This window comes from Vigna umbellata, chromosome 1, assembly GCF_029865625.1.
Source record: "Vigna umbellata cultivar VRB3 chromosome 1, Vumbellata_1.0, whole genome shotgun sequence".
Classification (NCBI taxonomy): domain Eukaryota; kingdom Viridiplantae; phylum Streptophyta; class Magnoliopsida; order Fabales; family Fabaceae; genus Vigna; species Vigna umbellata.
This window is the reverse complement of record NC_142165.1, coordinates 68968162-68992012: the sequence shown is the minus strand read 5'-3', so window position 1 is coordinate 68992012 and position 23851 is coordinate 68968162. Positions and strand designations below refer to the sequence as shown.

The 23851-nt window shown below is 31.6% G+C and overlaps 1 protein-coding gene across 1 annotated transcript; it reads left to right on the top strand.

The window, feature by feature from the left end:
* Positions 1–547: 547 nt before the first annotated feature.
* Positions 548–1426, top strand: LOC124841700 (uncharacterized). The gene has a single exon (XM_047318020.2). The coding sequence runs from the start codon at positions 631–633 to the stop codon at positions 1153–1155; it is 525 nt and encodes a 174-aa protein (XP_047173976.1). The 5' UTR covers positions 548–630; the 3' UTR covers positions 1156–1426.
* The last annotated feature ends 22425 nt before the right edge of the window (positions 1427–23851 follow it).

The following is a 23851-nucleotide window of genomic DNA, read 5'->3' as shown; positions in this document are numbered from 1 at the left end:
TTCGTCGTCTTTGATAATATTTATTTAATTCTTCATTATTTATATGTAAAAAAAAATAGGTATGATTTAAGGAGAAAAAAAAATAATCACTTTTATAAAATAAAAAAATAGTAATATATTTTTTAAAATATTTATATATATATATATATATATATTATTGATTAAATTAATTAAATAAAAGAGAAAAGTATTAGTAAATATGGTTAAAGAAAAAGACTCATAAAATTTGATATTTTTTAATAGAATTGAATATATAAAAGTACTTACAAAAAATATGTTAACAAAAATATCAACATCTCTCATTCTAAGTATAACACCCGACCCCACCATACAACAATGTCCAAGACAAGTTGAAAGGTTAATGATTTTGTTTTTGTATTTTTGTTTGAGTAGTTTAAATTTATTGCAAGTGCAAGGAAATTACCGTAATCGTTTTTCTCCTGCTCTTACCCTAGTCCAAGAAACACACTTTAGAAAGTTTTCGAGTAATATTCCCCATTTGCTTTCTCTTTTCCATTACTTGACCACAACTTTCTCTCTCCCCTCAACTCTATATAAGCCTTTCCTCACCCTTCTCTCTCTCATCACTCCACTTCCTTCTTCCCTTCATTTTCTTATTCATCTTATTCAATGGAGGAAAGTGTGGCACCAAAGAGGCCAAGAGAAGAACCACAACAGAATGAATTTGCCCTAGATTGTGATGACTTACTTGAGTCCTCAAAGAGGCACAAACCATACAATCACATACTCTCCCTCCTTGAATCAGACGAAGATGACTCCACACAAGACCTCTCTCCTCTCATCACTGCCCTCCAACAAGAAATCACCAACTTTTCCTCTGATTCCGACACCCTTTTCACCCAACAGACAACCACCGGCAACAATTTGGAGGACTGTTCATCCTCCACCACTCCATGTTCTACCGGCATCGTGGAGGAACATGACAAAGAAATGGTCATGAGACACCTTCTTCAGGCTTCTGATGATGAGCTCGGGATTCCAAACAAAGGGTCTGATGGGTTTCTCGATCTTGGGGAAGAAGATCCTGGCTTCAACGCTGGAGACATGCTTTCTTCTATTTGTGATGGGTTGTTGGAGTTTGAAGATGAAACTGCTAACTATTATGAACTCTTGCAGTCCCAACTCTTTCTCTAGTTTCTTTAGATTGGGGGTTACAAATTTCTGAAAAACAAAAGTTTTTCGTGCTTTTAAGATCAAATCCAAGGAAAAAATTTTAAAGCTTGGAACAGAAGTTTTTCTTGTTTCTGCTTTCGTGTTTAGAGGCCTTCTTTTTGTAAATTAAAATGATGGGAGGCTTAGGCCACGTTCGTTATTATACTATAAATGTCGATCTGTAGAAAAAGCAAGTAGGCTTATATTACACAATGTAAAATTAGCTAGTAATGATTATCTTTTAAAGTCTTTATATGCTAATTTTATCTTATCTTGATTTTGTTAGGTTAATGAAATATGACTACTTTTCTCTTTCTCTTTTTTTTCATTTTTTAGAGATTTTAAAATAAATCTTTTTTTGATTATTTGGTTATGGCAACCAAATTTTCAGCACCATCGTTCTAAAACGGAAAAAAAAATTCTTTTTCATCATTTAATAATTTTTATAAAAATAAAATATTATTAACAAAAGTTAATTTTTGTAGTTTTAAAGAAAAATAAATAATTAAAGATAGTAAAAGATAATGTCAAATAACTAGAGATGTCAAATTGGGTTACAACCCGCGGGCTGGTTCACCACGGATTCAGATCGGATTGAATTTGAAAAAAATGTATTTTTTTATGCGGGTCAATTTTCAACCTGGCTCATCCAGGTTAAACCTAACCCACCTAATTTTATTTTATTAATTTATTATCTTATGAAATCCTAAAAAAATACTCTTCCCACTCTACTCTCACGGTGCTCTCACGATGTTTTCACTTCACTATTGATCATCCCCAACCCCCAACCCAGGTTAGTTGTTGTTAATTACCTCATATTGTATTTGTAAAACTCCTTGTATTTCTCAAGACCCCGATCAAGCACACAGTCTTAGCAATTTCAACTATTATAGTTTTATCAGGATTTACTCTAAAACAATAATCACTGCATTCATGAGAAGGGATACTAGCATTCTGGCAATCAGGATGCACTGCTCGTTCCTCAAACATATCCTGCAAAGAATTTATCCCATAATCTGTTGCGTTAATGCATAGCAAGCAAACACGTTTTCGTGAAAAACCCTAATGAAATATCTTACTTCCAAAATTGAAAGCAAGAAGCAGCGAAAAAAGAAATTGGAATTGAAAGAATATATATTATAGGTGAAATCGAAATAAAGGAATGTGTTGTTGCTTAATGTTGGGTTCACACTTATATTTAAAGCAATCGAAATTGGAATTGAAAGAACATATATTACAGTTTGTAATTTTATTTTTTTTATTTAAAAAAATTATAATTAAGTGAGTCAGTGAGTCAATTTGTTTAACCCACCAACTCGTGGTGGGTTGGGTCGGGTTTGAATTTTTCTGGCTCGCTAATAAATGAGTCGGGTTGAGTTGGTTCACTAAGTGACCGATCCGTGGTGAGTCAGGCCAGGTTAAGTCGTGTGGCCCGTTTTGACAGCACTATGTAAAAAAAGAATTAATGTGAAAGTACCATACAAAAAAATAACTATTGAATCTATATATCCAACTTTTCCTTTCGTTATTTTTGTAATAAATTTCAATTAATAATAAAAATATGAATATATTTATGAAAATGTATGCTATTTTTGGTGTTTTCAAAAGGACAGAGTTCAGCCAATTTATTTGCTTATTGTTTTAAAAATAACAAATAAAAGTCATTTCTATACTTTACTCTAGGAAGCCCTCATTTTTTTCATGGCAAGTGGGAAATTGTACATGGATCACTCATAAAAATATGTGGACCAAAATGGTTGAAGGTACAATATATATAAGACATGTGTTTTAATTTTCTAACAAAGGACATTGACAGAATAGGCAATAGCAACATACAACACAGGATATATGAAATTGAAAAAAAAATAAAACTTTAAATTTTACAATAACGTAATGTTATGCCTTTTTTTATAAATACGTTATTTGATTCTCAAATTGAAGTGTTAAATGCTATTAATTTAGGCACTTAAGGTAATACTTTTTCTTAAATTAGGTCTTTGCCTTGTTTTATTCTCTAAACCTGATTGTTTATAACTATGTACTATTGATACTTTACTTGTAAAAAAGTGAATATTATCACTTAATGTTTTGAAATTTAGATTCACGTAATGATTCTTTTCTAAATATTGAGTCCTCATCAATTTAAAGCACTTCCAGGGAGAGGAAAAAAAACGAATAATACATCTTCAATTCAAATAGTTATAAGGTTAATTAAGAGTTTGGATCAAATCATTTAAATCCAAATTATCACTAGTTAAATGAGCTGAGAGGAGAGAGACAGTTTCTGAGTTTAATTATGTCACTAATATTTAAAAGTTATAAAGATTGTTTTGTAAATTTGAAAAGAATGATGGAAGAGATTGTAAGTTTAACTTTTTTTCACTTACACAATCCTAACAACAAATATTTATCGATAAAATAATTTTGAAAAATTCAGTTTAATTTTTTACTCAAACTAATTAAATTAGGTATCTGATTTATGATTTACAAATTCAATATATTCAAATCAAATTTATGGTTCATTTTTTTTCTTATTAATTATTATATAAATTTTATATGTAATACATATACATATATAATTTTTTTCCTCATTCGTGTACAATTGAGTCGTGTGGCGGACAAATTAAAATGGGGCGAAACATGTTACCCATGGGTTTTATTGTGTGCTTTAAGGAAAACATAATAGAGTGTAAGATTGAATATATTTTGGTTCTCCTAACAACATCAAATTAACGTGAATAAATAACTGTCCTCGTTGCTTTCTGTTTGCCCATGTGCCCAACTTTACACAATCATTTTTTAATCAATATTCATTTTTAAAATATATACAACTGAATTCCACATTTAAGTCAATAATCCATAGAAAAATTTACAAGTCAATATAGCTGAAAAATAATGATAAATTTAAAATCTAAATGTGAATAAAAAATTACCGAAATAATAAAAAATTTCTGAAATAAAATTTGAAAAAATTATAAAAGTAATAAGAAATAGTGAGGAGCATAAAACATAAATTAAGATTTAACTATATATAGTTAGATAAATATTAACTTAGTCATTATTGTTTCTTGGGTGAAGGAAATTGTGTATTACGCCACACAACATAACATAAGATGGATGAGAGTAGAATTATGAGTGGACCTCTATGTACTGTTGCAATTTCAGCCATTGATTGGTATTGGTCCCACCACACTAACTCAACTACCTTCTCTACGTTGTACCATGATTATTTATTGACCCAAGGCTACATTCCACTCTATCTCTTTAATTTTAATTAATGATATGGCACGTAATTAGAAACAAAAGTTAAAGCTAAAGGAATTTAATTAATTCGTTGAACAAATTAGGTCAAACTTTGTGATTGTCTAACTCATGGAGGTCATTTCTTCTATGACTCTTCTTCTCGGAGTTAACTTTGGAATATATTTTTTTTTAATTGATGTTGTTTGATAAAAAAAAATGACTTAATTGATCATTTTCAGGACTCTTTTTATTTTTTTCACTTTAGCTATATTATATACTTAAAAAGTGTAAATCAGTTTCCCTCACACCAACAACATCTTATATTATCTCTTTTTATTAGTTACTTTAAACAAATATTTTTATTCATTTATTACTTTAAATTTTTACTGTTTTACATGAAATTAATTATTTTCATCTGGATCACAACTTTAACAAAAAAGAAGAGAAAAGTAATAATACTTTAAACTATTTTATTTCCATTTACTTTGTTTTTTATTATGTACTTTCAATTTTTAGAAAGGAATTTAAACCATATTATCTTTATTAAACTTAGAACACTATAAAAAAGAAGGGCATTATCGAAAGTCAGGAGCCCTCGGAAACAGCCTGAAACCGTCGGTAAAAGATAATTACAGACGACTTATCGACGGTCAAAAAGCCCTCGGTAAATCCCTTGTCGCTAACATTTACCGACGGCTTCCACCCTTCGGTAATTACCGAGGGCCAAAAGCCTTCGGTACTTACCGAAGGGCAAAAGCCTTCGGTAATAACCGAAGGGCGTTCTGCACCTTGTCCTGTCATGCACCACTGGACTTTCATCAAACAGTTTAGTTGCAGGATTTTTCAACAAATTAAATCAAGCAATTAATAGGCTTGCAACAAAAGGTGGCACTCAAAAATGAACTTAGGAGAGACTCTAAAGTGGATTTAAAAAGCAAGAAACAATTATAAGTTGCAATGTGAATTCACTCGTTCACTTCCATTTTAAAGCCAATTTTGATGGTTTAAGAGATGATTATGCATATAGGCATAAAAATGACCATTTGAACAGTGCACACAACTTTAAAATGAAAAAATAAACTTGCTCAAACTTTGTATATGAACAAACACAACAAGATTCAACAAATCATACTTGCTATAGCCAAATATGCATGAAAATGTTACCAAAACTACACCAGAATTTAGAATTCAGTGAAATGAAATGAAGACAACAGTTGCAATGACCCTAAGACATCCTAAAACACTTGATATAACTGCAGAGAATCAGCTAGAAGAATTTAAACACCTAAGACATAAGCAAAGATATCAATCAAGGTGAAAAGATTGATCAAAAAAGCAATAACAAAACCTTGTTTCAGGATTTATTAGCAACTCAACTATGCTTTTTACACTTTAGTGATTAATACAGGTTGCTATTACTTGGAACATGTTTAATATCATCATACAAACTTGCACATTGCTTAAGAAACAAAAAAGTTCCACTGAAACAGATTTATGAGATTGCACGAGATTTATTCCATTTTGTGCAGAATTTTTGAAACAAAATCATGTTTTAATTGATGTAGCACATATAATCAAGGCTAGATATTGTCTCATTGCCTTATATGATTCATAAATGACTACAAATGCATTGCAACTAGAGAAAAGAATCAAACCTTAGCTGGAAAAAAAATTCTGCACTAGAAAAAGTCCCTAGTTTGGTGGTTTGATACTAAAAAACATATGCAAGTGATTTAAACACACAACTGAATGTTCAAGTAACTTTATTTGATGATTTTAATTGTCTTTAAACTCTAAAGTGAGTTATAAATAGCCTGCAACTCAAAATCACTACTCCACTACTATTTTAACTCAAAAAGTGATGGTTTTCACTGTGTTAAATGTTCTTGCAATGTCCAGTTCGAGTTTGATCATGCTTAGTTGTTGTTTTCAAGCTTAGTTTAGTGTATTTACACTTTCTACAGTCATTTGCATTGATAGCTAGCTGTTTGAATCATTATAACTTAGAATGAGGTGTGTAGTTGTTTAATTTGCTACATTATTAGCTGTTATAAGGTCAAATTTTGGAATCTACTATTTCTATGTCAAATAATAGCTCAAAAGACTTTGTTTTAATGATTTAAAGTTGTTCTAAAATTATAATTTGAATTATAACCACTATTGTGCAATTTCACAACTCAAAACCTCAATTTACAGTTCATTTTTTCTAGTGCAAAGTTGAATCCAACTCTAATTTTTGAATTTGTGCATTTGTAATTGGTTTGGGTTGTAACAAAAGCTAGGTTGTGATTTGAATTGAAACATGTGAAAAAGAAACATTATACAAGTGCTAAAAGGCATTTACTCTAATGGTTTGATCATGAGCACACTCTTTTTGGCAAAAATTTATTGATTCTAATGCTTGAGACAAGTGTATTTGATACATTCATACATGTTTCAAGTGCTAACAATCAGAAATCACTGAATCTCAAAAAGAGTAGTTGAGTTGATCATTTTTCTAGTTTTATCATTGTTTCTGTTTTTTGTAGAGCTTTGCACCGTGCTTTAGTCTTTGAGTGGTTTTAGGTCACTTCATATCTCCTAGTTGATAGTCTGCAGCTAGGTCTAGTTGATTAGGACCTTCTTATGCATTTAATTGAACCACCCAGCCTTGACTCTACTGTTTCTCCATTCTGCAACAATTATTAGTGAAATTTTCTGCATTTGTGGGAATTGCCACTATCAAAATTGTTGATTCTATGTGTGATAAGCATCTTTTTAATTTTTACTTCAAAATTGGTTGGCTTCTTCTACTACCTTTGAGTACTAACACATGTGTATTCCTTTAGATTTTGAAACTCTATCATCGAAGTTGCTTAGATTAGAAGTCCTTGCCATAAGTTGGAACTATTTGACTAATGACATTTTGCCATCTCTCGAGGGATTCACATCACTGGAAGAACTCTATTTGTCTGGCAATGGATTTGACTTAGATAATCATATCCAAGGGGAAATAATTTTCCCATTTCATTTGTAAAGCTAAGGATACTGATAAGCTTCAGGATAATATATATACGTATGTAATGTAAGACACTTTACCTTGCAGGTTTATGCTCTATGTTGAAGAATCTTGAGGTCCTTTACTTGTCTTACAACAACTTCAATGACAGTGATATTGCATTCTCAGTGGACTTTCATCTCTAAAGTCTTTAAATTTAGGATACAGTGAATTGACTCCAAGATCAATTCTTAGTATGTTACACTTCCTACATTTCAAATCACCATCATGCTTTTTGATTGAAAATATGAGTGTAATGAGTATGTATATTACTAGATATATCAAAGATAAGGTCTCTAGAGATTCTTGAGATAGAGGGGAACCAATTGAATGAGACTATTTTTTGGCGTTTAGGTTAGTTGTGCTTATTCTTTATTTTACCGAAGTAGATTCGAATCAATGCAAATATGCATGCTCCTTATTTAGTGTGTACACTCATAATTAGATGTTGTCAATTTTATTTCTATCAAAGAAGGATGGATTTACGTGGCCACCCAATTTACAAGTTCTAAAGCTGACTTCAAACAATTTCTCCAATGAATTTCTCTCATCTCTAAGTGGGCTTCAACGTCTCAAATTCCTTGATTTAAGATCAAACCGATTAAACGGATTGCTCGATATAAGTGGTTAGTATAACTATTTTTTTTATGGTGGTTGGACTTAGACTTAGACCTAAAATTTGTAACCTACAAGTCCTACTAAGTACACTTTAAACCATTCAATCAATATCAAAGGTTCACTTCGTAGTTGAAGTTTTGCGTAGTTAGAGCACACAGTTGCACGCATTAGAAGCAAAGGCAACAGACAAATAAACTTTCTCAATCAAACAACATCATACACTACTGCCACAAGAACATCAAACAGATTCAAGAACATTGTAACTCATAATAAATTTTTAAATGCACAACTTACCTCAACCAAGAAAGCCCTTGACGATGGCAACCTTTGTACAGCATGACAGCCACACAAGCCCACAACGACCCCTCCAACGAAGTCCCTCAACCAAGTTCCTTCAAGTTCTGAGCACATCGTCCTGAGGTCGCCACAACACCGTCGTCACGCCGCGACCACCACCTTCGAACAACCCCCTCGGAATAATGTAATCCCTCAACCACCACCCTCCTTACCGGCACTATCCTAACGTCGACACAACAATTGCAGCAAAAAAGGGGTTAATTTTGATTTCAGAACGATAGAGGAAGATGCTTGGGGGTTCTGAGGTGAGAGACGAAAAATTGGGGGAAAGCTTCTGTGGAAACTAAAATTTGGAGAATGGGAGAGGGAAATCCCAAATTTTCATTTCACTAGGTCGATGCTTATACCGACGGCCTATGGGACCTTCGGTAAACTTAAAAAACCTTCGGTAATCAATCACTTACATGACCGTCGGTACATCCTTCGATAAATCAACTTTACCGAAGGCCCCAAAGGCCGTCGGTATTATTCCTTCATAAATTAACGCATTTCCTGTAGCGGAAACTAAAACTTTTACTTAAAAATTAAAACAAAAATTATTATATTTTCAAAACTAAAAAACACATTTATAAAATATCACATCTTGAATTGTTTTTGCATAGTTTTCTAAAACATTTATATATTTAATTAATGTTATACATATATAATTTTTTTGATATGTTTTCTTTAATAGTTCTATTAAATGTAACTTTTGCCTTTGCTTCTCATATTCGTGTAATTTTTTATCTTAATTATTCCTAATTGATTACCATCTAAATTGGTTTCAAATCATATATAAATTGAGATAAAACTAATTTTCAATATATCAAATAAATATAAATCTTACTTCAAAATTTTTAAATTTAATTTAATTTAAAATTTACTTTTCAAAATAATATCTATCAACTTCTTGAACAAAATCTGAATGGAAGTTTTTAATTCCAATTATCTCTTATTGAATTGATTGTCATCTCTTGTTCTAATCTAAACCCAAATCCAAGTTCATTCTTCCCTTTGAATGTGAGACGCTAGAGCCATTTTCACCCTTGCCATAGCTTTAGTCCAATGTCCTAAAATTTCAGGTGCCCTAATTTGAGTGACCTCGTCAACCTTCGTGCCTTCCAATCTGACATTGAATAACATGATCATGTGCCTTAACTATGATTTCCGAATTATTAAGCTTGTGAGTGATGAATCTTAATCAATAATTTTGGAGAACCAAAAGTAATACATTCAAAATTTATATATTTGATTATTATTATTATTATTAATACAATAAAAATTAATACATAACTATAATTTAGTTCACTAATACAATATAAAAAATTAATACATGACTTAGTATAAGTGTAACTACACAATAAATCACACATCTAAAGAATTCTTTTACGGCTAGTTTTTTTTTATCATTTTAAAAAACAAAATCTATTCTTTTATTCTTCATCAATATACATATCTTCTTCTTTTATAAAAAAAAAGATTAAAAAATAATTTATGGTAATCTAATAAAAATCACTAGTCTAAAAAAAGTCTTTATACAATTTTAAAAAAAATCTTTTATAACAGTTTTAGAAATGGTATAAGTACATGCAACATAGAAAGTTTTTTGCTTTCTATACTGATTCAAGAACCAGTGAAGAAAGTTTTCTTTTTTACCAATTAATTAAGGTCACAAACTGTTGCAGTTGACTCTTCATTACAATTTATTTTTTTCTTATGCATAACTGCTCAACAATTATGGTTGGTTATTTTCTTTTGTTATGTTTACTGTAATGTGAATGATGTAAGGGGTAGGTTGTTATGGACAAAATTATAGACATTATTCTACTTTCCTTTTGTTCTTTCTGCTTTGTATATCTTGTTTATACTTGTTTGAACCAACAAGTGGCGCCATCTATGGGAATAAACAAGACAAGACTGTTTTATTCACCAAGAAACAATAGCAGCAAAATTTGATATTGTGAAGTTCAATGGTTCAAATGATTTTGGGTTATGGAAGATCAAGATGGAAGCTATCTTGATTAAGCAAGGTTATGATGAAGCCTTGAAGGGTGAAGAAAGTATGTCACCAGTCTTATCACAAGCGGAGAAGAAGAACATGATTGATAAGGCCAGAAGTGCCATTATCTTATGTCTGGGTGACAAGGCTCTTAGAGAGGTTGCTAAGGAAAGAAGTGAAGCAGACATATGGACAAGATTGGAGTCATTATACATGACTAGATCATTAGCTCATAGATTGTGCCTGAAACAACAACTTTACTCGTTCAAGATGATGGAGTCAAGATCCATTGAAGAACAGATTTCTGGTTTTAACAAGATCATTGGTGATCTTGAGAACATCGAGGTAAAACTTGAAGATGAAGATAAAGTTGTGATTCTTCTAAATGCTTTGCCTAAAACTTTTGAGCATTTCAGAGATGCTTTATTGTATGGGAAAGATCAAGTGATTACTTTGGAAGAAGTCATCACTTCCATCAGAACCAAGGAATTTCAGAAACTTCAAGATTCCAAGAATATGGAAGAAATATCTTCTGGGCTTGTAGTCTCAAGGATAAAGTGGAAGAAGAGAGAAGGAAAATCAGGCAAGGTGAAGCAAGAAATCAAGAAGCAGGTTCGATGTTTCAAATGTTAGAAAATTGGTCATATTAAGAAGTATTGTTTTTGAAAATGATGACCAAGACTCTCGGGTGAAAGAAATTGTTGATGTTGTAGAGGCTTCAGATGACTATGAATCTGGCTATGAATCTGCTGAAGTTTTGGTGGCTTCATCGGATGATTCCTAGAAAAGTTTGGTTATGGATTCCGGTTGCACATATCATATGTGTCCAATCAAAGATTATTTTGAGAATCTTGTTTTGAAGGAGTGTGGAACAATGCTTCTTGGGAACAATAAAGCCTGTAAAGTGCAGGGAATTGGAGTGATTAGACTGAGAATGTTTGATAATCACGAGATGTTGTTACAACGAGTGAGGTATGTTCCAGAACTGAAAAGGAATCTGATTTCCATAAGTGCTTTTTATCTTATGGGATATTCTACAAAGGTTGAGAATGGGTTCATGAAGGTGACTAAAGAAGCATCTGTAATTGCCAAAGGTAGTCGTGTTAATGGCTTGTATATCTTGGATGGATCCACTGTTATATCTCATGCATTTATTGCAAGTCAGTCCATGGAAGACAGGACAAGATTATGGCATTTGAGGCTGGGTCATATAAGTGAGAAGGGATTATTCAAATTGGAGAATCAACAACTGCTCATGGGTGATAAATTTCATAAGTTGAAGTTTTGTGATCAATGTGTTTTGGGAAAAGCTCATAAAGTGAAATTTGGAGTTGGTAAGCATACTTCCACAAGACCTTTTGATAGAAGCAGCTTCTATCTTCAAGAAGAAACAACTCCTCAGATCTGGAGATGGCAGCGGATTGAAGTGAAGGATGAAGATGACAGTGCATATAAGGTGTCTAATGGAATGTCAGGCATTGTTTGGAGGTGTATGGTGAAGAGGTTCAAGCTCAGATGGCCTTCCAGCGAGGAAGGGAGCTAAAGAAAGATAACCTAAAGAAGCTCAAGCAAGGAACTCGAAGAAGTAGTGACTGGATTTCAACAGCATAACACTCTTTCAATTCAAGTTGCATTTACAAAGGAATGAGTCTCCCTTTTATAGAAGAAGAGAAGACTCAACGTGCCTAGCAAGCTAAGAGATGTGCGTTGGAGAAACTACAAGGCATGGAACACAAGGTTTAGAGGCCAGCTAATCAAACACGTGTGAAATGAAGAAGTTGGTGCATAGTGGCAATCTTCCTTGCTTTTTCAAACCGGAATGTAGTAGCTCCAATCCGTAAAGCACTTTAAATCTACTCTTCTTTGCCTCCTTTATTCCCTCTTGCTTGACAATCTTCCTAGGATCCTTCCAACCTTTATTGTCCTACAAAACAAGGTAAATGGATTTAGAGAAGAAGGTTTTAATAAGTAATATTCCATAAGAGTAAAGTAGTGAGTGCTCCTTCTTCTTCTTGGATTCTTCTAGCCATGACTCTAGTTAGAGGTTCTATTTGTAGCTTATATGGTCCTCCATCACCTTTTGAGTATGTTCATGCATCCATGCAGGACTCAAACTCATGGAGAAGGATCCTATTTCTTGAGTATTATTGATGATTACTCAAGAAGGTTATGGGTTTATATATTGAGAAATAAGACTGAAACGTTTCAGAAATTTAAAGATTGGCATATTCAAACTGAAAATCAGCAAGAGTCCAAGTTAAAGGTATTAAGAATTGATAATTGACTTGAATTTGTCTCTGATATCTTTAATAGTTATTGTGCTAATCATGGTATTAAGAGACATAAAACTGTGGCTGCAACTCCACAACAAAATGCTCTTGCAGAAAGGATGAATAGAACCATTCTTGAGAAGGTCAGGTGCATGATCTTGAGTGCTGGATTACCTAAAGTATTTGAGGGTGAGGCTGTCAACACAACAGTTTATCTGATAAATAGAAGTCCATCATCTTCCATAGAGAATAAAACACCAATGGAGGTTTGGAGTGGTAAACTTGTAGATTACTCAAATATAAAGGTATTTAGAGCTTTGGGTTATGCTCATGTAAAGAAAGACAAGCTAGAAGCTAGGGTTGAGAAATGTGTGTTCCTTGGATATGCAGAAGGTGTTAAAGGATACAGATTGTGGAGGCTAGATCCAAAACCACCAAAACTCATAATTAGCAGAGATGTAATCTTTGATGAAGCAAGAATGGGAATGCATACTTTAAACCAGGAATCAGGGATAGAGAAATTACAATTTGAGGTGGAGACTCCTATTGATAAAACTCAACAAGATCTTAATGATGGCCCAAAAAGTTCATCACGTAACATTGAGCACTCATCTTCCAATCAAGCTACCAATGATTATAAACTTGTTCGTGATAGGGAAAGAAGAATCTCCAAACCAACTCAGAGATTTGGACAAGTTGATTTAATATGTTATGCTTTGAATACAACTTTTAAGAGATAAATGAACCAGACGAACCAAGAAACTTCAAAGAGACTCTTGAGAGTGAACAACAAAAGCTTTGGTTGTGTCCAATGGAAGAAGAACTTGAATCACTTAGAAAAAATAACACCTAGAGACTTGTAAATTTACCTAAGGGCCAAAAGGTGATTGGATGCAAATGGATCTTCCAGAAGAAGGGTGAGATTCCAGGAGTTCAGAAGGCTCGGTTTAAGGCAAGATTGGTGGCAAAGGGGTTTACTCAAGTCGAAGGTGTGGATTACAATGAGATTTTTGCACCTATGGTGAAACACTGTTCAGTGAGAATTTTGATGTCAATTGTAAACCAGTTTGATTTATATCTGGAGCAATTGGATGTCAAGGCAGCTTTTGTACATGGAAACTTAGAGGAAACAATCTATATGAGCCAACCGGAGGGATTTGCAGTTGATGATAAGGTATGCCTTTTGCAAAAATCATTGTATGGTCTAAAACAAAGTCCTAGACAGTGGTACAAGAAGTTTGATGACTTCTTAATGAAGTTGAACTTCAAGAGATGTAGCTATGATAGTTGTGTCTATATACTCGAAAAGGGAGTTTGGTTGTATCTATTATTGTATGTAGATGATATTCTAGTAGCAAGGAAAGACCAAGGGATGATTAATGATCTAAAGCATGTATAAAGCTGCAAGGTACTTTATTTTTGTCTCAAAAGATTTATATGAAAAAGATTGTGGAAAGGTTTAGAATGTATAAAGCTAAACCAGTGAGCACACCTCTAGCCCTCACATGAAACTCTCAAGGAGTCAAGACATCATGTTTGATGATGATAGGAAGAAGATGGAACCTATTCCTTATGCTTGTGGAGTAGGCAACATTATGTATGGAATGATTTGTACTAGACCAGATCTTTCACATGCTGTTAGTGTTGTGAGTAAGTTCACGGCAGAACCTGCACATGCTCATTGGGAAGCTCTGAAGTGGATTCTCATATATGTGAATGGAACTCTAAACTCAAGTCTTCTATATCAGAGAAAGAGTCATTTTAAATCCATCATTGAAGGTTTTGTTGATGTTGACTATGCTGGATGTCCTGATACTAGAAAATTTCTCTCAGGTTGTGTTTACTCTGTTTGGAACAGCTGTGAGTTGGAAGGCAAATCTCCAATCTGTTGTAGCTTTGTCCACCACAAAAGCAGAATATAATGCTTTGCTTGAAGGGGTAAAAAAAGGTTTATGGCTAAAGGGAATGCTCTTTGAACTTGGATTCAAACAGAATAGTGTACAAATCTTTTGTGATAGCCAAAGTGCTATTCATCTAGCCAATCATCAAATGTATCATTCAAAGACCAAGCATATTGATGTTAAACTACATTTCATTAGAGATGTGATTGATTCAAGTGCTATTGAAGTGGTGAAGATTGACTCTAGTGACAATCTAGCAGATATGTTAAATAAAGTGTTACCTGGAAATAAGTTTGAAAAATGCTTAAGCATGGTGGATTTTAGTCATGTTTGATTTCATGGGAGTAGTTGTACAAACTGCATTGAAGTGTCAAGGTGGAGAAATGTTGCAATTGACTCTTCATTACAATTTATTTTTTTTCTTTTGCATAACTGCTCAACAATTATGGTTGGTTATTTTCTTTTGTTATGTTTACTGTAATGTGAATGATGTAAGGGGTAGGTTGTTGTGGACAAAATTATAGACATTATTTTGCTTTCCTTTTGTTCTTTTTGCTTTGTATATCTTGTTTATACTTGTTTGAACCAACACAAACGATATAATATCCTAGGACTATTCTTTTTTCTCCTCACTTTTGAACCCAATATTCTTAAACGCACCAACCACGAATCCAGAACAAAATCAAGAACTCAAAAATATATTTTTCTAGGATAATTAAATTTTTCTGTTTAGAAAATATTTATTTTAGTATAAAATTTAGTCGTGGTATTATTTTGTCGTGTTTATACTAAAATTAAATGCTTTTTTTTAATTACAATTATTTTAATTAATTTAGTTATAATAAAATTATTTTTATTATTATTAACATTATTTAATATTATTATTATTATTATTATTATTATTAATGAAAACATGATTGCCACCACCTAATCGATTCCAGCCTGAAGGGAATCGATTGTCTCCTTTGCAAAATGAAGATGAAATCGGTTACAGCAGAGATGGAATGAGTTAATTCTCTCTGTTGAATTCTGACGCTGATGCAAGTAAAAAAGATGTTGTTCGATGGTGGAAAGGGTTTTTTAGACTAATTACCTTCAAATCTCCGCACACCAGCGAAGGTAGGAAAAAATCTCAATCTCGTAAATCATTTAATTTCCTCACTTTAAAAAAAATTAAAAAATAAAATAAAAATGGAGCATGAGGTTGTAGAAAAGGTGGATCCTATTGAACGGAGCTTAAGCACGACTTTGGTTTGAGGCATCTGGCTTCTTTGGTTTTGTGTAGCTATCATTTAGGTGAAATGCTTTCGAAACATGGTCTGAGTGAGATGCTAATTCTTGCGTCGGCTAATTTAACTATAATATTTCTGCATTCTTTTTGCTACATTTCTTGAATTTTAAAACTTCCATACATATATATATATAACTAATTTTATTTTGATTTTATGTTGGATAAGTATTACACAACTTTTTACTATATTGTATATTATAATTTTTTGTTATTTAGTATAATTAAATATGAGCAAGTTAATTTAGTTATCAGTTTAGTTATCGATTTAGCTACTGATTTATTTATTTTAATTAAAATAAATATTATTTGAATTAAATTCAAAATCGTATTCATTTGCAACTGAATTAGAGACTGAAAATTATTTTGTTAAATTAAATTTTTTTAATTAGTTACTAATTAATTTTCAAAATTTTAGTAGTTAAATTGGTTTTTAATATTTGAAGGTCACCAAATTTTTTAGTGATAAGTTAAAGACCGAATTTTGGTGATTGTTTTGCAATTAGAGTTTGGTCGCTAATTATGTTTGCGACGATTTTATTCTTTTAGCGACCAACTTTGTCTATGGCTAAATGTTTCTTTTAATGTAAATTGATAAAAAGTAAAGTGTTCAAAATTTTATAAAGCCAATAATATATTCGATTAAATATTATTTTGATGTTTTAACTTTTAGTAAAATTGAATTGGTCTCTTTTCAAAATTTTGAATTTTAGAAACGTGTATATTTAATTATTTTAATTAATCTTTTTTCAAATTTATTTAACGTTTCAAATATGTTTCTTAATTAATATTGAAATAAAAATGTGTTAAAATGTAAATAATTTAAATATTATTATAAAATACATTTAAATATTAAATAAACTTAACATTTGATTAAAAAACTAAACCTAAAAAATAATTATAATTTTTCTTTAGACAAAAAACAAATAAAATAAGATAACTTGAAGGTATATAACTATGAACAAGTACGATGATAAAATATATAGACTTATTTATTTGTCACTAGTTTCACAAGGTGGGTTGACATTTCTAGTTTTTCTTATTTTAATTGGTTCAGGTCGGCCATTTTAATAAACTATAATATGAAATATTTATGTATAGTAACTGTGTATTGTGTATTGGTTGAGTTTAAGGACATTAGTTTTCTTAGGATTTGCTTTTATAGTCATCTTGCTAGTATTGTGTAGTATATAATATCCCAACATACTGGCTTTTTCTCTCCAATCAAATTGAACCCGTTTGAACTCATACACAAACATATTTAATACAGCCATTTCAAAATGAAAAAAAAAATACTTTACCTTGTATAAATAAGTATATATTTTTTAAATTACTTTTAACTAATTTAAAACTTAATTGTTTTTAATATTATTATAATTTATAGCTGCCATTAGTAGCTTTATTATATTCTTAGATTCCTTATCATTTTCTTATAGTGTAACATTCTAATTTTACCATGAAATTTTCACTAAAAATCAACTAAATTTCTAATTTATAGATCATAACTTAATTCTATCAATTCTTACTCATAACTAAACAACTTAGGGGTCTGAACAAGTTCAAAATGACTCAAAAACAGACTCGAAACTTTCCATTTTACTTCAAACCTTCTACTACTAAAACTCACTACTCAAAACCTCAAAATACACCTAAAAGTCACTGAAAAACACAACATATCATCTACTATGAAATTCTAGATCATTGTTATATTCACTCACCACCCAAACAAGTCTCAAATGACACTACTATAGATTCCAAACCCCTGTTTCTCCCTTTTTACTATTTCTTCTAAAAGTCACCTATCAACACCATCCCTTTTAACCAAAATGATCCATAATTCTACTAAATCATTTCCATTCAACATTTCAACCAAAAGTAACACGACCACCACTTCACAAAACATCATTCATAAGATTATCTCAATTTAACACATACTCATACAAGACATCAAGCATCACATAACTGAGTCTACTCCTCAAAACACAATTTTTACCAAGTCATTCATATGAAATATTACTAAATCATTATATCATTATAGCAATTCATCAATCATACTTAAAATTCAATAATCTAACCATAAACACTATTTTCCCTTACTTTATCAGAAAACCACCAAGTTCTACATAGTGCTCTAACCTTGCTTCAAGCCCAAGGAACCCTAGGAACGCCTACAAACCACCAAATTGTGATCGAAATGAGTCCTTAGAACTTATGATCAACAAAGAAACAGAAATGAGGGATGAAAGACACATGTGAGAACTTTTGTCACATGCGTCTAAAGCTACAACTGTAAGAAAATGAATAGAAACTTGCTCTAACGAGGAAACTAATCAGATGGTGATGGAGAATACACTGTTGTGATCTCCTAAGAACTTCCTGATTGTCAATTAGATGATTGAGGAGTTTGAAATTATAGAGAGAGGAAAAAGGAAACCCAGAGAAAGATTTCTAAAGAGATGGTACGTGCTTTAGGTAATAAGACGAGTTTATGAATTTCTATTTATATTATTGAATCATTTAACAATTAAAAATACTCAGTCTCATTATTTTAAAACACCTATCAACTCTAATACTTTATTTTCTAAGGTAAAGGTTATAGATCAGGTGGTATAGGGTGGTTTAATCGAAGAAATAATCCAATTAAACGGTGGGAATGAGTGTTTGATCGGTGGTTGATCGGTGGAAAGGTTTTGAATCTGTACAGAGGAAGTTCTAATCGGTGAGAATGGAAGATATGGATCGGTGAGGATGCGAAAGGAACTCTCTCGAAGTCGTAGATGAAGATGTGGTTCGTGGTGGAAGAACTCTCTCGAAAGAAAGGACGCGGGGATGACACAAAATTAAGATGTAAGGGTGTGTTGATGGATTCTTGCGAGAGAAAAGGCACGCGTGGCAAGAGGCCTGACGCAAGCCTACGAGGACGGTTCTGATTGATGGAGCGCTATACGGTGGCTGAATGAGAATCTGACGTGGAAAATGAAGGATAATGGTGGTGAATGGAAGGTGGCCAAAATCCCTTGGATTCTCCGGCCTTGACTTTCAAGGGAATTAAATTCTGGAGTTCTCTCTACAGAAAGTTTAATTCATTATTCTCAAAAGTACCTTACAAGAGTTGTAGGCATGCCTATATATAGGACTAAAAGTATCTCTTATCTACCACACGCCTAACACATTTTACACATGCTTTAATCAAATAAAAGAAATGCTAAACTAAGATAATTGGGCTTGGGCCCAAGTCATCAGATTGCAACCTTGTAGAGGAATGAGGGTCTTAGGAGGAGCATAGCCCAATAGAGTTTAATCATGACACCTCTCTTTTGTTAAGAAGACTCAGAAGTAAAGAGAAGAGTATATAGAAGGAGGGAACCATAAAAGGGGACCACATGGACAGTTGGAGGAGAGATATTACCTTTTTAATCATTTTTCAATGATTGAGAGGATATTCCTTACACATGGGGTAATTCACCTCATCATTATGCTTCTAGAAAGATTCTGATTGTATTAGCTATGTTGCCTTTTCTATGTAGTCCTTGTCATCTTTATGTAATTGCTAAGAGGTCCTTTCCATTGCCTATTTAAGAAGGTCTCCCCATCACTTGTAAAGAGTTAAATATTTTGAAGAATAATGATATTATGTTCAACCATTTCTAAAGGGAGTGAGAAAGTTTTTTTTAGTGTTCTTGAGCTCTCCTTAGTCTTGTCTTGAGATAAGGTTCAAGTGACAACACCACCACTTATCGTGGACGGCTTAGTACCCCCAAGTGACGTAACCTCCTTTCTTTCTCTTCTCTTTATTGTCTTTCCATCTTTTGTTCCATTTACTTTCATGTTCTTATGTCCTTTGTTCGTTTATGTTTATGCCTATTGTTGTTATTTTCTTGTTATCTTGATTTCTTAGTTTATATTGAATCTTCTACTCCTCTCTTTGAGCTCCTTTAAAACACACTTTCTCATTTAGTTTATATTTTCTCATATTACCATCTTACTTGTTTATGTAGATGATATAGTTTTGGCAGGTGATGACATCCAGGAAATCCAAACTGTGAAGGCTCTATTGAATGCAAAGTTCAAGATTAAAGACTTAGGCCAACTCAAGTATTTTCTGGGCTTAGAAATTGCAAGATCTCAACAGGGCATTAATTTGTCACAAAGGAAGTATGCTCTAGAGTTACTAGAAGATGCAGGATTGTTGGGGTGTCAACCTGTTTCTACTCCTATACAGCCAGGCACAAAATTTTCCAAGACAGAAGGGAAACCCTATTCAGATGTGCAGGCCTATGGAAGACTTCTTGGCAGGTTACTATATCTAACCAACACAAGACCAGATTTATGTTTCGCTGTTAGTACTCTCAGTCAATTTCTTTCCAATCCTTTGGAAGATCACTATGCAGCAGCAATAAGAATCCTGAGATATATCAAGAACAATCCAGGAAAAGGATTATTCTTTCCCTCCAACACAGAACATGCTCTCAAGGCTTTTAGTGATTCTGATTGGGCTGCTTGCCCTGACACTAGAAGGTCTGTGACTGGTTTTAATGTGTTCTATGGTGCATCATTAATTAGCTGGAAATCCAAGAAGCAAGGTACTATATCTAGATCATCAACCAAAGCAGAATATAGAGCTTTAGCTTCCACAACATGTGAAATTCAATGGCTTCTGTATTTGCTCCCTGATTTGAAACAACCTCTACCACAACCAGTTTCTCTGTTTTGTGACAATCAATCTGCTATACAAATTGCACAAAATCCAGCCATGCATGAAAGAACAAAGCATATTGAAATTGATTGTCATCTCATAAGAGATAAAGTTCAAGCTGGTGTAATTAAGCTCCTGTCCATTCCTACTTCAGCACAACTTGCAGACATTCATACTAAAACTTTGCATCCAGCACAATTTCAATCTTTGTTGTCCAAGCTGAGCATTAAGGATATATATGTTGCAGCTTGAGGGGGGATATTGGATTTAATTTATTTTCCGTTCATATCTGTGCATTTATCTTCATATATTTATATTCTATTTTTATATTTATATTCCGTTTATATATTGTTTCAAACAATTATATATATGTAAAATTGTACTCTCTTCTTATGGAATAAGAAATACAATTCATATCCTTTCTTTTCTCATAACATGGTATCAGAGCCATGGTTAGAGCCTATCCTAGCGAGTTCTGAGTGGGCATTCTATTCTTCTATTCCACCCGCTATCGGGCTGTTATCGGACCACCCAATTTCTACTATCACGCACGAGATGTCTATACCTCGGCGTGAAGGGGGTGTGTTGGAAGTCCCACATCGACTAGAGATAAGGCCAAATTATAATATATAAGTGAGGTGCAAACCTCACCCTACAAGCCGGTTTTGTGGGGTTGAGTTAGGCTTAAAACCCACTTTCTAATACTTAACTTAACCTATCAAACAAGTTTTCTTAAGAACGACATATCAAGAAAAGTCATCAAAATGCAATTTCATTGACATTCTTTATTAGCTAAGAGATCTTAATAGAAAGATATCTTAGAAGAAAATAAATAATTTGTTTGACATGGGAGTATCATGTTAATTAAAAATTTTTTGTTATATTTTTATTTTGAAAAGTTAATATTTAAATGCTTAAGCAATTAATACGTTTGAATTTTATAAAATTAGAACTCTGGTCACGACAAATCAAATGGAGGAAGAAAAGTGTTTTTGTTAAATTATTCATGATTAGTTAGCTTACTGAAATTTGATATTTATATCATATTCTGAAATTAAATAATGTTATAAATGAAAGAAAATATTGTTTAAAGGTAGATCTATTGTTGCATGAGAGATGCCAAGTAGATCAAGTTAGGATGAAATCTTGATATTTGGACATATATACTATTAAGTAAAAAAAAGTTGTTTCTTATCTATCTATTATATACCTTTATTGACTTAGTGTAAATAATCGATCTAACATCATTATATTATTTTTCAAATTAGTATTCTTAGATGTTTAGTTTGATTGATATAGTATCGACTTACTTTAAAACAACATGCAAAAATAATATTATAATCTTTGTTAAAAAATTAATTTTAATATTACTTTATTAAATCGGTAAATTTAGTGTGATAAAATAATTTTTTTATTATTATATTATTTCTAGCATTTAAAATATAAATATTATTAAGGTGAAAAACTAAAAATTGTTTTGGTTGAAAAAGTTGTTTTTATTTTAAAATTGTTAAATGATGGCGATGAAAATAAAGGTTGTTATATGAAAAATAATTACAAAAATATATTAAGGTTAATTTGGGAGAAAGTTAGGTTTTTTTTTTTGTGTTATAAAAGCATACGAGGGTTTATATATATATATATATATATATATATATATATATATATATATATATATATATATATATATATATATATATATAAACACAATTATCAATTTTGTACTTCTTTTGTTAATGAGTACCAAAATGTTTTTGAGATACATCATTATATCCTTGCTTTACACATCAAAACAAATTATAACATCTAATATCTTTATAGTAAGTGATTTTTTTTTTCATTTTAAACCATTATGCTTTTAGTGATAAACTAAATATAAGTTACTTCTCAATCTTAAAATATTTAAAAATTAAAGAGAGTGTTGAAAATCTCATATTGAATAGAAATTAGATAAATTTACAATATGTATGTGGATGCAAATTTCATCTTATAAACAAATTTTGTGAAGTTTAAGTTAGATTTAATATCTACTTTTTAACATAGTATCATAATTATAAGTTAAGGTCTATTATTTCAATCACTGCTATCAATTTGTGGGTTGAGGGTGATTGAGAGAAAAGAGTAGAGAAATTAATGAAAAAGTTTAACTTTCTTCTTACTTTTAAAATAATAAATTATGAATTTTCAAAATTCTTTAATAAGTTTATAGAACTTTTTGAAACAATTTTCTACCCAAATGATGTATTCCTTTTACAGAAACATATTTTTAATTCTCAAATATATTTTAATTTTAATTTTTTAAAAAGTTTCATACTATTTTAGAATTCTACTCCGAAAAATAATTTTATAGATGTTAAATTTCCTCTTTGAACAATTTTTTATTTCTAATAAATTAAAATTAAGTTATGCGTAAATTAATTTATAGATATCCATTCTTATAAATTTATTTAATAATCGACTTCAGCACAGAATAAAATTCATTTTCGAAAAAAATGATTTTATTTTTATTCTTATTATTTTCCTTTTACTTATAAGTTTAGTCAATCATGCCAACATTTTATAATTATCTTCTAAACCAAAGTTACTTCCCACGAACCACTTTTGTATTCTTTTAATGTTATCTAACTGTATGAGATGGGAACATTCCCACTTTCACATACCTATAAAAATCCTAATAATGCATGTACTAAAGGTTTATAGATAAAAATAAGACGTTACTCCAAGGCCAACTACTTCATTATATAAACAAAAGGACAACTACTTTAACTCCTTTTATCTGTAATTTGTATAAAAAAATATAGCACCACCTATAAAATGAATGGACATTGATGGGAGAAAAGGATTCAAATTAGTAATGTCACAAAAACTTAGAGGAAGAAAAATTTTCAGCCTGTTGCCTATGATGACATGAGCTGGATTGAGCTAAACAAAACTACAATAGTCCAACCTAAAAAGGATTGACCCACAGCAAGCTTTGATTTCAGTAAAGTAATTATTTTCCTTATGCATTGATTGTATCTCTACTTAGGTCATTATGTATTAAAGTTCTAGAAGCTTAATGCACACTCGTTAATTTTACAATGTGACAAACCATGGAACTTTCCACTTCCAGTTTCAACAGCAGGATATAGTGACAGGAAATCCTGGGGCAAAAAAGGAGAGTGAAATGAAAAAATTCTCGAGATAGGCCACGAAGTTCTAGGAAGGAATGAAACTTGAGGAAGAAAAATGTTTTATTTGAGCGCAGGTTCTTGGATAGTACTTTTGCTACTTACTCCATTGAAGATGCA

Coding starts and splice junctions, on each gene's coding strand:
- LOC124841700 (XM_047318020.2), top strand. CDS start 631: ATGGAGGAAAGTGTGGCACCAAAGAGGCCAAGAGAAGAACCACAACAG.